Source organism: Bos javanicus, chromosome 1, assembly GCF_032452875.1.
Source record: "Bos javanicus breed banteng chromosome 1, ARS-OSU_banteng_1.0, whole genome shotgun sequence".
NCBI classification, from domain to species: Eukaryota; Metazoa; Chordata; class Mammalia; order Artiodactyla; family Bovidae; genus Bos; species Bos javanicus.
Genome location: NC_083868.1, coordinates 25,307,024 through 25,322,680, shown reverse-complemented (window position 1 = coordinate 25,322,680; position 15,657 = coordinate 25,307,024). Strand labels below are relative to the sequence as shown.

At 36.4% G+C, this 15,657-nt stretch overlaps 1 protein-coding gene across 9 annotated transcripts in view; it reads right to left on the bottom strand.

Annotated features, from left to right (window-relative positions):
- Nucleotides 1-15,657, bottom strand: part of ROBO2 (roundabout guidance receptor 2) — a 652,403-nt gene that overhangs the window by 84,851 nt on the left and 551,895 nt on the right. For all 9 annotated transcript variants that reach the window (XM_061430013.1, XM_061430088.1, XM_061430401.1 and 6 more), the window contains 3 exons: nt 11,674-11,795; nt 3,424-3,655; nt 150-274 (listed from right to left, as the gene is read on the bottom strand). In XM_061430013.1, coding sequence (XP_061285997.1) covers nt 150-274; nt 3,424-3,655; nt 11,674-11,795 — 479 coding nt within the window. The remainder of the gene's footprint in view (nt 1-149; nt 275-3,423; nt 3,656-11,673; nt 11,796-15,657) is intronic.

The window sequence follows — 15,657 nt, the reverse complement described above, 5'->3', positions numbered from 1 at the left end:
CATTTGCTTCTTTACAAGTCGCACAAACATATATTTCTTTACACTCAAACTCAGTAAGAAGGCCACCAGAAATACTTCCCATCCACATGACCCTGAGACTTCTCTGGGAAGTTTTATCTGTGAACCTTTCTTCTTCATCCAGGCCTTACCTTGTATTCCTGGATAATTCCATTCTGATGATCTGGAGGAGGAGGATCCCAGGAAACACTAATACTTGTGCTATTGTGGCTTCCGACAGTCAGCACAGTGACAGATTGTGGAGGGGCACTTGGGGCTGCAGAAGAAGTCATTAGAATAAACCCTAATTGTAAGTCTTAATGCGCATTAATGCTGCTTATAGAATATGAATATAAAGACAAGATGCAAGAGGGTCTTGTTTCTAGTAGTTCTGAATGAACAGTGAACGGTTAAAAAAAATCCTTTAAATATAATGGATAGATTTAAAGCAAATAAAACAGCTACAGTGATATGTCCTCAACAATAAATTTAACAGTTAACATTTGAGTTTGTGTCTCCTATATGCCTAGAACTGAGGTAAGACTAAGGTTTAATTTTCACAGTAAAAATAACATTCTCACACAAAAAAATTCACAGGAAATAAAAAACAACGCATCTTAGTTTTACAGATAAGGAAAAGGAAAGCTACTATAATAGACTTATCTAAGTCAAACTGAGGGAGAACTTGAACCAGGTATGTCTGATTTTAGAACCTTGACTCTTCTGCCTCTAACAGGCTCCTCTTTTGTAAAACAAATAAGCAAAACAACAACAACAAAAACATTGCTATCAAAAGTATTCTGAGAGGATGCATTCCAAAATTTGACCAGCCGTTATTTCTGAGTAGTAGCATTACTATCTTTTTGTTTTGTTTTGGTTTATGTTTAATACATAAAAACAGAAACATAGCTATAAATTTCACCAACACAGAGAAAAGACAGTTTTGTTCTCATAATGAGAAACATAATTGATTGTTGTAAACTGATTCATAATTTAAGATTTGAAACTTATTTTACATTGATGGGCAAGGAACTCTGAAGATATTAATGAAAACAGTTCATGTTGGATCATAAAACAGACAGATTTTAATTTCCTACAATTCTCTTCCTTTATGGTTTTTCCCATAACTAATTACAATTATACAAAGAAAAGATGAATAAGAAATAATTCTTGATTTTGGACAGTAGTAGTATCTCCTATCCAGTGTATTTGAGAGCTAAGTCATACTAATTTTCCTGGAAAACATCAATTCTCAGTATAACTCTGAGCTTAAGCCAACAGTTGAAAAAGCAAATCGAAGTACTAACCCTTGAAGCAAAAGTCATATAATTTTGAGGTATGAAAGAATTTTTACATATAAGATTAATGTTTTCATAACTACATAATTTAGTTCTTTGAAAATGTGTACACTTCAATCATAAAAGATACTTAAAAGCTTACCAATAAAGTTTCCCGTGTTTGATAAATGATCACAACACATTTCACTGAAGTATGGTCCGTGCAGAAAACACACACAGACACGTTACCACAATACTGCCCTTTATTACTCCTCTATGTGATAATGCTGGTCTGAAATGTGGCACAGTGACATAAATCCAACTGTTTGCCTACTGGTTTTGTAGTCATTAGGTAGACTTTATTGAAAAGTAACACTTTGGAGAACTGGTTTCTCATTTCCCTTACTGCTGGCGTGGAGAGAACACGGTGCCTATTTCCTGACAGGTCAATTATTACCCAGATGTGAAAGAGCCCACTCATCGTTCCCAGACACAGCCCAGCTGAGTCCCATTTGTTCCCTTCAGGAGCCACAGAAAAAGGAGATGAACGTAAATCTAACGGTGACAAATGTCTATTCCGGAGAAAAAGTCTAACTGCAGTGAAACTGATTTTTGGAAGTGTGCTTCAAACATAGCATTCTGTATGAAATTTACCCACCCCACTCATTAGTTTATATGTTTTCCACATAAAGCAAAATTTAATGGGAGACAAAGATCCTATTATTAAATTTTAGTAATTTTTTCTTTATAAATCGTAAAGGACAATTAATGATGCCTTTAAAAATATGCACTTCTCCCCGTGTCAGTATATCACACTGTAAACCAATGTGAAGATAACCTTTCTCTGTATTGCTAATTATAAGATATATATAATTTAAAGGCTCTTTGGTTGGAGATGTATATCTGTATGTTAGCATGAACAATCTACACATATTTTCTTAAGGCTGCTTTTATACTGATTTATATAAAATATGTTTAGAAAAAAGGCTTTTTACATAAAAATTAGCAGAGAAGCAGAAAAGGTGGGGATTTATTATACTTTGCATATGACTTTTTGTACTTTGATGATGCCATTCATTGCCAATTTCTAGTTTAGGGAAAGGGAAACTAGAAAATGGACTAGTTGAGACTATATTAATTTTATGTCCATCGCAGATTGATTTTAAACTATCTGCAACAAGAAAAGTTACCAAGGGGAAATGGAGAGGGGACATCATTAAGAAGAATGCTATTGCAAACATTCAAATGGCCTTCCGGATTAGAAATTATGAATCTGACTGGCAGAGCTCAAGGGGAAGGAGGCTTATAAAAGGGAATGTCATGCTTTACTACACCAAAAACAGAGGAGGGACAAAGGACAGCCTGTGTACTTGAGTTTCCATTAGCTTGTTCTTTAATGAAGCTAAATGAGCTAAAGCCATGTGTGAAAACAAAAAGGGAAAGTATTATAATCAAATTCCAGTGTACAGACCAACAAGAGTTGAAGCTAATGTTTCCTTAAGAAAAATTCAAACTACTTGAATGTCAGTTTGTAACCAAACAGGACCCTGTGGTGCCTTCCTGGGACATGTCTTCCCCCTTATCCCCTGCTTTAGTCCCCCTCTCTGAAGTACCTAGATAGCAGTATTTGATGCACATTTCCTGGGTTGTTTTAGAGATGCGGAAAAGCCCCCACAAAATGAAAGATGTTAACTGCTTGAGGACCATGAGCACACAGCCCCAGGACTACTGGAGTCTAAGGACTGATATTATTAACCCCTGTGATTTCACCCTATTACCTCACCATCAGCCAATAAGAAAACTGTGTATTAGACTTGCTGAAAACTTTTGAGGAGGTCAGGCTTTTTAAGGCATAAGCCACCTATCTCCTTGCACGGCCCTGCAATAAACCTTTCTCTGCTCTGAACTCCGATATTTTGGTCTGTTTGGTCTCACTGTGCATCAGGCACACAAACCTGTACTAACAATTTTTGAGCTGTTAGATTCTATGAACTTCTCAGAATAAAAGAAGAAAAAAGACACTTCTCAGGTTCACTTTTAGAATTCTCTATTGGTACTCTTCTAAGGAAGATGATAAAACTAGAACTTCAACAGAAGTTGATTTCATTATGGTTTAAGGTTGGTTCATGTTAGAAATCTGAATACTGACCTTCTTCAGTAGTACGAACTGTTTTAGATTCACTATCCATTCCTTGGAACTCATTAAAATATGGTCGAACTTTAATTTCGTAAGTCACCCCCTTTTTCAGATTGACTAAGACAGCACTTCTCTCAGTTGGGACTTTGGCATCTAAATTCTGCCACGCTGTTGTAGCCTGCAGGCCTGAAGTCTGACGGTACATCACTCGGTAGCCTTGAATAAACTGGGGTTGGCGATCAACCTGCAAGACAAAGCAAAAAGCTTTTGAAACCAAATAGAAGTGTCCGAGCGATGTCATGTCTTTCTAATTCATCACCCTGCTTCCAACATCCTCTTTCAGTTCTGAGTTCACATGATTCCAAGTTGTTACTTCCAAAATGAAGAGTGGAACTACATTATCCCCTGTTTAAAATACTTCATAGTAGTTAAGATACAATTAATTCAAATTCTTTGGATTAGCACAAAGTCCTGTCAATATTTCTAGCTTTGTCATCTGTTTGTCCTTCTACTGTATTCAACAGTTCTCGTTTTTGTGGTTTTATATGTAGTGTGCTATTTAAATCTCCATTATCACCCCTTGTTCATTCACTAACACCTTTACTCACTCAACCATTTTCTGAGTTCCCATTAGAGGTGTCAGTTATTCTGTTAAACTCTGAGGATAAAAATGGAGAATGAAAGGAGAGTCAGTCCCTGGCCTCCTGGTGCATAGAGTTCAGGTAGAAGGTGGAAATTATCTCATGATCACTCAAACAACGGGCAAGTTACATCATATTTGTTTGTTATGATGTTATGAATGAGATGCGCTAGCAGACAAGACAGCCTAGAGTGGAGAGAAGTTGATTGATCAAGGAGACAGTTTCCCAGAAGAAGAACAAGTGCTGAGATCTGCATGGAAAGTAAGATTTATACAGAGGAAGAAAAGTAGGAACAGCGTATGTAAAATTCCTGTGGCTGGAGGAAGCATATAAAAGAGACTTAGTTGTGGAGCTAGAGCTCCTGTTTTAAAAGCATATGAAAAGTTTATAGTGATTAACAAATATTAAATAAAAGACATTTATTAAGTTAACAACTTCAAGGCCCTCCAATAGTCCCACTGTTAGCACACTTTAACAGCTTTCTTTTTTCTTTCATTCATTTGAGGTACAGAGGATAAAGAGCTGTTTTTAATAAAAATCTGAAAATGTGAACTGGAAAACTAATATCAAAAATCCAAAAAACAAGTTCTTGTTTTATATCTATTGAACACTTTTTATTGGAGTTTTATCACTGTTTCATTTCAGGGAGAAAAGGACTTTTAGCTTTTTCAACATTTGAATGTCCTGCTAATTTTTAGAAATGCTTGACTTAAATATAACTATCACAGTATCTTCTCCAATTAATATTCCAGATACTATAGTTTAATAGCCATATTCTAAGAAGTCTTTAGCTTGACATATTTCATTATCAAGTAAAATGTAAAATTCAATGGAGATGAGATGGAGTAACCCTATTTTAGGAAGGCTGAGAAAAGAGAGAAAATAAAGGTGATGATGGAAATGGCTATTTCAGTTTTTTAAAAAATGTCTGTATCCAACTGTTAACACATAATAACACAAATGATACTCTTTCATGTAATACCTTCTGGCATTTCTTTATTAGTTGCAGCATTTTAAAATATTTTTTAAGTGAAGACAAAAAATGTACAAATACAGAACCTCAATCAAAATACAGCAAGACAAAGGGCTATGTCTTTGGTATGTAGAATGTCCATGCTAGAAAAATCCATAAAGTTGGATTTGTGTGAGCATGTGTGTTTCTAAGTATAGCTAATTCTGGTTTCACAGATGAGTCTCAACAAGTAAGAATTCCTTCACCCACATGACAGCTTTCTAACTCTTAAAGATTTGTGGAATTAGTACTACAGTTGTATGAGGCTATGTCAAAGAAAAGTAAGCTCAGTTCTGATACCAAAGCTCACGATCTTTGAATCCTCATCCATGCTACCAGTTTGTGTTCGTACCAAAGTACATATTTATCGAAAAGCAGAAGTTCTCTAGACATTATAAAACAAGGAAACTAAAATGCAAAAAGCTAAATTTATGAGAGACAAAGAGAGATGCCTTTCATCATAACTGTCAATGTTCAAAAAAAATCCCTGAGGCATATGTTAAAACAACATTAAGCTTGCATTTTATAAACTTTTCTGCATTCACTTTAAGGGGATTTATATACTGAAAGAAAGACATAACTCACAATAATAGCTTGTTAATACTGAAAGAAGCAAGCTGTGTTTTTAAGAAGAACATTAAGCAGCTGTTTCCAGATGAAGGGAGTCTGTAAATCAGGGTAAATTGGTTTTATCCATGTTTGGTTTTCATTAATTAAGTGTTTTAGGACTTTATGAAGCTAATGTTTACTGCACAACATTGCTTTGCTCACTTCAGTGTATACTGCCTTCACTGGTCTAATGGCCTACTTAATAGCTAAATACTTTGACTTGATTTTGTGTGGCTGCTATACATACATGCTCTATACTCTTTTCAGAAGGAAAGTTTGTTGTTACAGGTGAAAGCAAAAGTGAAAATGCTGCACATCACCTGTTTAAAAACAGGTGAGATTTTAATGCCTACGTGTTCTACACCACTGATTTTGGTGAACCTTTTGACAAGCGGTCACTTTTAAGTTAAACCATATGCTTGTCACTAGTTTTATTAACATTCTAATTAAAAGAAGGAAGATTTTCTTTTAGAGTCTATTATAAATTGTGATGGGATTGCTAGGTGCCTCAGTGGTAAAGAATCTGCCTGCAATTCAGGAGATGCAGGAGAATGAGGGTTTGATCCCTGGGTCAGGAAGATCCCCTGGAGGAGGAAATGGCAACTCACTCCAGTATTCTCACTCTGTCTATGGGAAAATCCCACGGACAGAGGAGCCTGGTGGGCCACAGAACGTGGGGTTGCAAAGAGTGAGACATGACTGAGTGCTCACACACACACAAACCATCTCCATAATCAGAGTTTGGCCACAAAACCATGGGTTTACTAAATTTAAAAAAAAAAAATCGGTATTTTCTGAAATCTGAATAAGAGTATTGTCTTAGGAACACGTGAAGGAGTCTCGATATTCAGGTCATAAGATCTCAATTGAGTGATGGTTTAGCTTTTTAAACGTTCTGAGTCTCAGTTTAATTAATTTACACAAATAATAAAGCACTTTTCAAGTTTTAGAGCTGCACAATGATAGAGCACTGTTACGTAAGGGATATACTAAAAAAGGGAGTCCATTTGTGGCCCTCAAATCTGTACATTCATTAAAAGATTAAACAAAGATATTTAATATCTATCACTTCATTTTTAAAATTCCATTTATACTGAAAATTCAGAGTGAATTTCCTTTGGTGGCTTTAGCCTGCTGAGTAACAGATCTGGGTTTCACTGAGTTCTGAGATTCTAGTTCGCCAAAATACTCTTTCAACTCCAATAGCTGTGACGTTTAAGGGGCAAGCGACCTGTAATTCTTGTCCTTGAATAAAAACAAAACACTCATACACACAAACTAGAATAATGACTTTAAAGTAAGAGATTTATTGCTCCTTTCTTAGTGAAACAGTCATTTTCATCATTTTTACCCACCTTCTTTATAAGAACAGTCATTTTAGAAAGTAGTGTTTGCTAAATTTTGTTGGTTTGAGATTAGACATGTGGGACAGGCAGATAGTTTTTCCAGTCCAAACGTCCTGTGTGTTTGGTAACAGAATCCTGCCAACTATTGACAAACTACATCAGCTGACCCCTAACTGAAATACATGGGCTGGGGAATATATTTCTTTCCTCAAACATCAACATGCCTGAAACTTAAGTACTAACAATGTGATAATTCACAGAACATACACATTTAGCAAGTTGAAAATATGACATGAAATATTTGATTATAATTTCTTTGGTCACAGATGCCCTCTCCAGTCTAACTTTATTTCACTAAATTTACTTCTCAAATACATAACTTACCTTATGTGTAAATACAAATTCATGGAGAATTTGTGATATAGTCAAACACTTTCTTTCTTAAAATAAAAAAAAATAAAATGTATGAAGACAACTGATTTGATCATTCAATGGACAGTTATTGAAAAAGAATTTCATAATAAATGCTCTCCTCTGAGAAAAACAGAAGTGAAAACTTGAACTTTGGACTCAAAACTCAAGCTCATGAGGGAGAGATATGTAGACTAGTAATAACACGTTTCTTGGGATATAAAGATGAATATGTCAAGGTCCCTCTCCTGGAAGAACCCAGACTGCTGACCTACAATTCTGAGCTACTTTGATTGATTCTTTTAAACTCTGTGACTTTTAAAGTGATTAACTTCGTAAACATAATGACTTTGATTCTTTACCCAAATAATCCCCACATTTAGAAGCAGCTTAAAAAAGCAACCCTTTAAAACTCAGAATAAAGCAGAGAAGACTTTTGTCAGGGGAGAATGAGGAAAAATCTGGTGTTAAAAATACAAGCATTTCCTTGGCTTTATTATTGAATAGTTTTGTATTGAGCCAAAGCTACAGAAAGATGGAAGAGATCTTGGCAGATAATACCCTTTCTGTGCCACTGGAAAAATGATGAGGTCATTATGTCCCTTCATGGGAGCAGAAAAATAGAAACCATTGTATGCCAAAACCAAAATAAGTCAATGTGAAATTATATGAAAAATAAAATTAGAAACAATGCAACCTTAAATAATCATGCTGCTGCTAAGTTGCTTTAGTTGTGTCCGACTCTATGCGACCCCGTAGACGACAGCCCACCAGGCTCCCCCATCCCTGGGATTCTCCAGGCAAGAACACTGGAGTGGGTTGCCATTTCCTTCTCCAATGCATGAAAGTGAAAAGTGAAACTGAAGTTGCACAGTCGTGTCTGACTCTTCACGACCCCATGGACTGCAGCCTACCAGGCTCCTCTGTCCATGGGATTTTCCAGGCAAGAGTACTGGAATGGGGTGCCATTGCCTTCTCCGATAATCATAGCTACTCTTAAAACATACATTTAGTTTTATTTTTTGTTAAAGCACTACCCAGTTTTGTACTCTCAGACCAAACATTAGACTGGTCTAATTTAAGGGGCAACAACATGCCCCATCCAAAGTCATATGTTGAAATTCCACTATTAAAAGGTATTTCTTCCAACTAAATATTTGTCTACAGTTTCAAGCGAAAAACAAAGAGCAGGTTTACATTAAGGAAGCTCTAATCCCATTTTTACCTATACAAAGATGTAGGATCCTGGAAACACTGTTCAACCTGCCTCCATTGGTTTCCTTTTACAATCTACTGTTGTTATTCTTTTTAGTTGCTAAGTCGTGTCCGACTCTTTGCAACTCCATGGACTGTAGTTCGCCAGGCTCCTCTGTCCATTGGATTTCCCAGGCAAGAATACTGGAGTGGATTGCCATTTCCTTCTCCAGGGGATCTGCCCGACCCAGGGATCAAAGCTGCATATCCTGCATTGGCAGGTGGATTCTTTACCACTGAGTCACTGGGGTTACCCCTTAAAAATAGAATTGGACTGCTGCTGCTGCTGCTAAGTTGCTCAGTCGTTTCCGACTCTGTGCAACCCCATGGATGGCAGCCCACCAGGCTCCCCCATCCCTGGGATTATCTAGGCAACAACACTGGAGTGGGTTGCCATTTCCTTCTCCAATGCATGAAAGTGAAAAGTGAAAGTGAGATCGCTCAGTCGTTTCCGAATCTTAGAGACCCCATGGACTGCAGCCCACCAGGCTCCTCCATCCATGGGATTTTCCAGGCAAGAGGACTGGAGTGGGGTGCCATTGCCTTCTCTGAGAATTGGACTAAAGAGCCTTAAATGTTAATTCAGTTTCTTCTGTTCTAATACAATAATGCCTCCATATTTCCCCATATAGATGTAGAAAAGTGATAATGCTGTTTCTGATGCCTGAGGACAGAGTTAATTACTTCTTCTTTGATGGAAGCCTCTGTTTATAAAATTTATATATATATATATATCAGTTATGGCTCTTATCCCTATGTACCATCATTAAGAAGTTCTATGTTTTTCTCAAGTAGATTTGTGTTTTCCAACACAAATATAGTGTTATATAGTGTTTTCCAACATTTACTCTAAACTTGGTCCTCAAAAAATGCTTACTGAACTGTGTTTACTCAATAGATTTATTATTAAGAAGACCCTGGGATAACTCTCTTCATTGTGTTTTATAATTCAAACATTATTGATTAAGAACTGATGAAAAATAACCAGTTTTCCACTCTCAGCTTCTTTTATTGAGGAAATTGATGGAAATAGGTGAAATAAGTTATTAACCTAAAGAAATCTGCATTCGAAGCAGGTAACATCCTTTTTTTAAAAGTTATTCTTCTACTACCACTAAAACAATACCACCACCAACAAAAACATTAACAGAGACATAATCATAAATATTTTCTCATTAATATAATTCTTTCTAATCAACTATAATTGATACAATTCTAATATTATAATTAAAACAAAAATTTTCTAGATATACCTAGGTCAAATGACCATTACTTACACAACATACAAGATCTATTAACAAACAGGGGACTATGAAAAGCTCGTTTATCCTCCTTATGAAATTTTAGAGGCTATAATAAAGAGATCTTGAGCATGAATGAAAAGTTGACACTAAGTGTATCAGGCAGAAGAAAGCACATTATCTGTTTCTTCACAAAACACAGACACACAGACACAAATACACATACAAAGGTTAATAATCTCTAATATCAATAATATGGATATTTTTATGCTAGCTATTGTTTTCATTGCAGTGACTACCATGTGATGAAAACATTTTTCATTCTGAAATAATAGCGGGTAGGTTGATACTCAATAAGGCATGGAATTATTTTATTATATAAAAATTATAATAAAGCATATATTAAAATAACAATCTATTTATTAAGACCCATCAATTTTTACTATAATTATTAATTAATTACAAATAAATTAATTACTATGTGAAATTATATACCTTTTTGGTACTGCTGGATAATATTCAGCTATAAGAATTTAAAGATAATTGATTTAAATTTAGAAGAAAAGTTCAAAATTAAATTTTTTTGTGCTTCAAGTAACATCATTAAGAAAGCAAAAAACATCACACAGATTGGGAGAAAATATTTACAAATCATACATCTGATAAAGCATCTGCACACAACATGTACAGAACTCTTGTAAGACTATATACTAAGAAGACAACTCAGTTTCAAAATGGGCAAAGAATTTGAACAGACATTTTTCTAAAGAAGATATACAAATGCTCAATACGCACATGAAAGATTCAAAACAGTCATTAAAGAAATGTAAATTAAAATCACAGTAATATACCACGCATACTCACTAGAATGGCTATAATCAAAAAGCCAGGATAACAAGGGTTGTTGAAGAGGTGAGAGAAACTACAATCTTCTAACATTGCTGTAGGAGCATAAAATTGTGTAACCTCTCTGAAAAGCATTTTGGCAATTCACCCAAACATTAAGAGTTTAATTCAACAATTCAGAAGTATACATCAAGAGAAATTAAAATATATGTCGATGTAGACACAAGTGTTCATGACACCATTATTCATAATGGCCAAAAGTGGAAAGAACTCAAAGACGAATTAGCTGATAAACGGCTAAACAGATGTATGTGATGCATCTATACCATGGAATTCTACTCTGAATAAAAAGAAACAAAGTACTGATGCATACTACCACTTGGATGAACCTCAAAAGCACCACGCCGAGTGAAAAGAGCCAGACACAAAAGGTCACATATTGCATGATTTCATTCACATGAAGGCAAGAGGCGCATTCATACAGAGCAGATTAGTGGTTGCAAAGGGCTAAAGTCAGGGGAATGAAGGAGTGGCTGCTCAACAGCCCAGGGTTTTACTTTGGGATGAGGAAATATTCTAAAACCAGATTCTGGTGGTGATTGCATAACTCCGCAAAGATACCAAGAAATATTGAGTTGTATACTTTAACTCTGGTGTGCTAATACATCTCAATAAGGCCATGTAAACATTCAGGAGACAAAACATATTATTTATATTGTGATCTATTTTCATTCTGTTTATACTTTTGCCTATTGAATTTTTTTTTTCTTTTTTGCCTTTGATTTACCTTGACTTTAAATGGTGAGGGTTTTGATTTTTGGTTTGTTTGCTTTTTTCTTTTCTGGTTTGTTTTCTCAAAGGAGTAAAAGAGACTACCATTAGGATAGCCTTTAAAAACTTACCGTCCATGTGACCTGAACAGTGGTGGGAGTCAGTACGACTGGAGTATGAAGACGGACAAGGACGTCTCCGAGTTCTTTCTGGACTTGCCTGTGGTCCACTCCTTGTGCTGGTGGGCTGATATCTATAGGGATAAACAGTTCCAATCCTTAAAAATTCACAGGGCAATTCCAGTACATATTATATAAGCCAATATTATGCCATTAGAAATAATTACGGGGGGAAAATTAAAAATCCTTTGTGACAACATTAAAGAATATTTATATACATACTACCACTTTAGGATATAAAGTGAGATTTATCTTCAATAAAATAATATTAATAAAAGTGTTAGTGACCCCTTATCCCCATTCAGTACACTGCTGTGAAAGATCTATTATTTTCTTACTAAAGGATCAAGTGTGGGCTGTACGATTTCTTTAGAAACATAAATTTAATACAGATGTTGAGACATTGAAGGACTTCCACAAGTAGTTACCGGGGCCAGATCTGAAAACTGCTGTTTAGGAATTTGTTCAATCCCTTTTCCCAATTAGCAGGTTGTGTGTTGCTATTTCTGAACCTATTTCAGTCTGGGAAAGTGGAAGAGAAAGGAAGCAGGGGGCCTAGGAGTGAATTATGTGACTGTGTGTGTGTGTGGGGGGGCACTCAGTTGTATCTGACTCTTTGCAACCCCATGGACTGCAGCCTGCCACTAAAGGTAAATAAAATGAGGGAAAGAAGGGGATGAATCCTTCCAAATTCACACAAAAAAATTCTGATGACCAATTTAACACACTGATACAATGTTCTGTGTAAAATTCTGAATAGTACTCCAATACTTGACAAAAATAAGGCTGCTGATTTTTTGTAGTGAGTGTTGGAGTGAGAAGAATTGCAATGTTTAGAATGATATACTCTCAGCCATAATTTGTTCTGATCATGTATTCACCATTTACCTAAACACTGTTCTATTTCCCATCCAACAGTTTATACCCTTTGTGTCCATTAAAGAAAAAAATAAGATAAATTATAGATATCCAAGTCCATCAAACTGACATCAAACACTGAATTTCATAGAGATTCAAGTGGTACACTGCAATGGTAAGTTGATTTTTTTCTGTAATCACCTTACTTAAGGAAGGAAGTACAATTTAAAATGATTTAATTTCTTAATCTTGCCTTCTCCTAATTTCTCAGGCCACGAAGCATTACTCTTGCAAATATATTTTTAAGTGCCTATCTCAAAAATAATTTAAACTGGGTGCACTAACTTTGGAGAAAGCAATGGCACCCTACTCCAGTACTCTTGCCTGGAAAATCCCATGGATGGAGGAGCCTGGTAGGCTGCAGTCCATGGGGTCGCCAAGAGTCAGATACGACTGCGTGACTTCACTTTCACTTTTCACTTTCATGCATTGGAGAAGGAAATGGCAACCCACTCCAGTGTTCTTGCCTGGAGAATCCCAGGGACGGGGGAAGCTGGTGGGCTACCGTCTATGGGGTCGCACAGAGTCAGACACGACTGAAGTGACTTAGCAGCAGCAGCACTAACTTAAATTGGAGGGCTTCCCTGGTGGCTCAGTGGAAAAGAATATCCCTGCCAGTGCAGAAATTAGGAATTTGATCTTCGGGTCAGCAAGATCTCCTGGAGAGGGAAATGACAACCCATTCCAGTAATCTTGCCTGAGAAATCCCATGGACAGAGGAGCCTGGAAGTCTACAGTCCATGGGGTTGCAAAAGAGCTGGACGTGACTGAGTGACTAAACAAGAACAACCATTGGGCACTACATCTTGGTAATTTTTCTCCAGCTCCACCTCTTGTTCATCTTTAATATAACTTTAATATAAACAGCAGAGGGAGTTTTAGACAACATACACAATATATGTACCAATATATCAATATACCTATATATTATTAATATCATGTGAATGCTACTCGTCTTTGCTAATATACCTATGGTTTACTGTGATATTGATGGTACAAGCATTTGCTGCCTTACTGAAATAAGAAATTTGGAAATTCTACAGCATTAGTATCTTCAAAAAATAAGAGCTCACACCACAAAATGTTCTTTGCAAAGAAGTGCTTGGCAGAATGCAAAGTTGCTTGAAAGTGTGGTGTCAAAAATGATCCTGACATTCAGACACAAAACAGGAGTTTTTCTATTAAATATCTGTTATGGGAGCATAAGTCTTTTGCTCTATATGGTCTCTCGACTGGAACAAGCCAGATCACAAACAACTTTTCATTAATCTTTGTTGACCTTTTCGCAGAGAAGTTATTTTATGAGTCAAGATTTAGCGACTGGCACTGTTATTGAATGATCAAGAACGGCCGCCAGATTTAATCACACCAAAAGTCTTCCCCATTCTGTGATCTCCCCACTTTCCATTGCAGTTATGCACAAAACCTATTTCTATCTACACAAGTAAAAAAATTATCTGAGTACTGCGATTTCTTGACTTAAAAACCATACACCTCTTTTTTTTTTTAAAGTTCAATAATTAAATTTACTCATGAAATTCATACACATTAAAAGCCAGTGGATTCAGGCAAGGTAAAATAGAACCAGTTTCAGGGCTTCAAATTCCTTGTTGTACTTTTTTTTTCTCTCGAGACAGGTTCTTTACCTACAGGCCCTTTATCATCACGGAAAATTAATCACGTTACTTCTTACAGAACAATGGCAAAGTGGCACCCCCTCCTCCCATGACTGTCATCATGTCAGCAACGTTGCAAAATCACGTGGTGACTTTATTTGACTTGATTCCTTTAAGGCGCCCTTCTCTGTTATAATAGCATGCTAGTTACATCACCAAGCTACACTGTAATTATAATAATATTTTATGGCTGTATGGTGCTTTTTATAGCATAAAAATACTACTTTGAATTATATCTTGTTCAAAACCTTTTACAAATAAGAAATAATTAACCCTTTCTCAAGAACCCTGTGGGAAGTAAGTCGTAACAAATAATAAAGCCACCATTTCCATTTTATTAATTCCTTTCATCTACTAGTAACAAGGGAGATTCAACATCCCATATTAACCCCTAGACTCCAGCAATTTCTCAGTGTGAAGAGATAGGCTACTAAAGATGAGATGGGGAATCTTCCATTTTGATCTTATAAAATATATATTTTTTTATTCATCAAAAGCATCACATACCTCAGGAAGAAAGCCTGATTTACAGCTTCCTGAAACAAATTATTGCTTTAAACATCTGGTTTAATACCATTTACTGTAAAGATGCTTGTCAGACTTGAGCACGAACATTCCTGGAGGGCACTTTAACAGACTGCTGGGCGCCACCCCCAGAGCTTCAGAGTCAGGGCCTGAGAATTTTTTCTAAGGTAGCCCCAGGTGATGAGATGCTGCTTTTAGGAAGCACACCTTGAGACCCACTTTGCAATCAAAACACAATTCTTGAACCACAGGAAGCAATTTTGATATCCTTAACAGGGCATCTTATCCATTAACATTCACTTTTCATTATGGCAGAATTAATCTCTAAGAAGGAGAAACATTTTCCCTTCCTTTGAAATATGGAAAAATCTTATGTGCACGTGTGCTCAGAGTGTCGGACTCTTCATGACCCCATGGACTGAAGCCCACCAGGCTCCTTAGTCCAGGGGATTTCCCAGGCAAGAACACTGGAGTGTGCTGCCATGACCTTCTCCAAGGGATCTTCTCAACCCATGGATTAAACCCAGATTATCTTCACTGACACGTGGATTCATTACCACTGACTCACCAGGGAAGCCCATAAATTATATATCTTTAAATTTCTATTATATAATTAAAATGATGACCAATAAGTTTTGTTGTTGTTTAGTCACTAAGTCATGTCTGACTCTTTTGCCACCCCATAGACTGTAGCCTGCCAGGATCCTCTGTCCATGGGATTTCCAAGGCAAGAATATTGGAGTTGGTTACCATTCCTCCTCCAGGGGATTCTGCTGACCCAGGGATCGAACTCACATCTCCTGCACTGGCAGGTGGA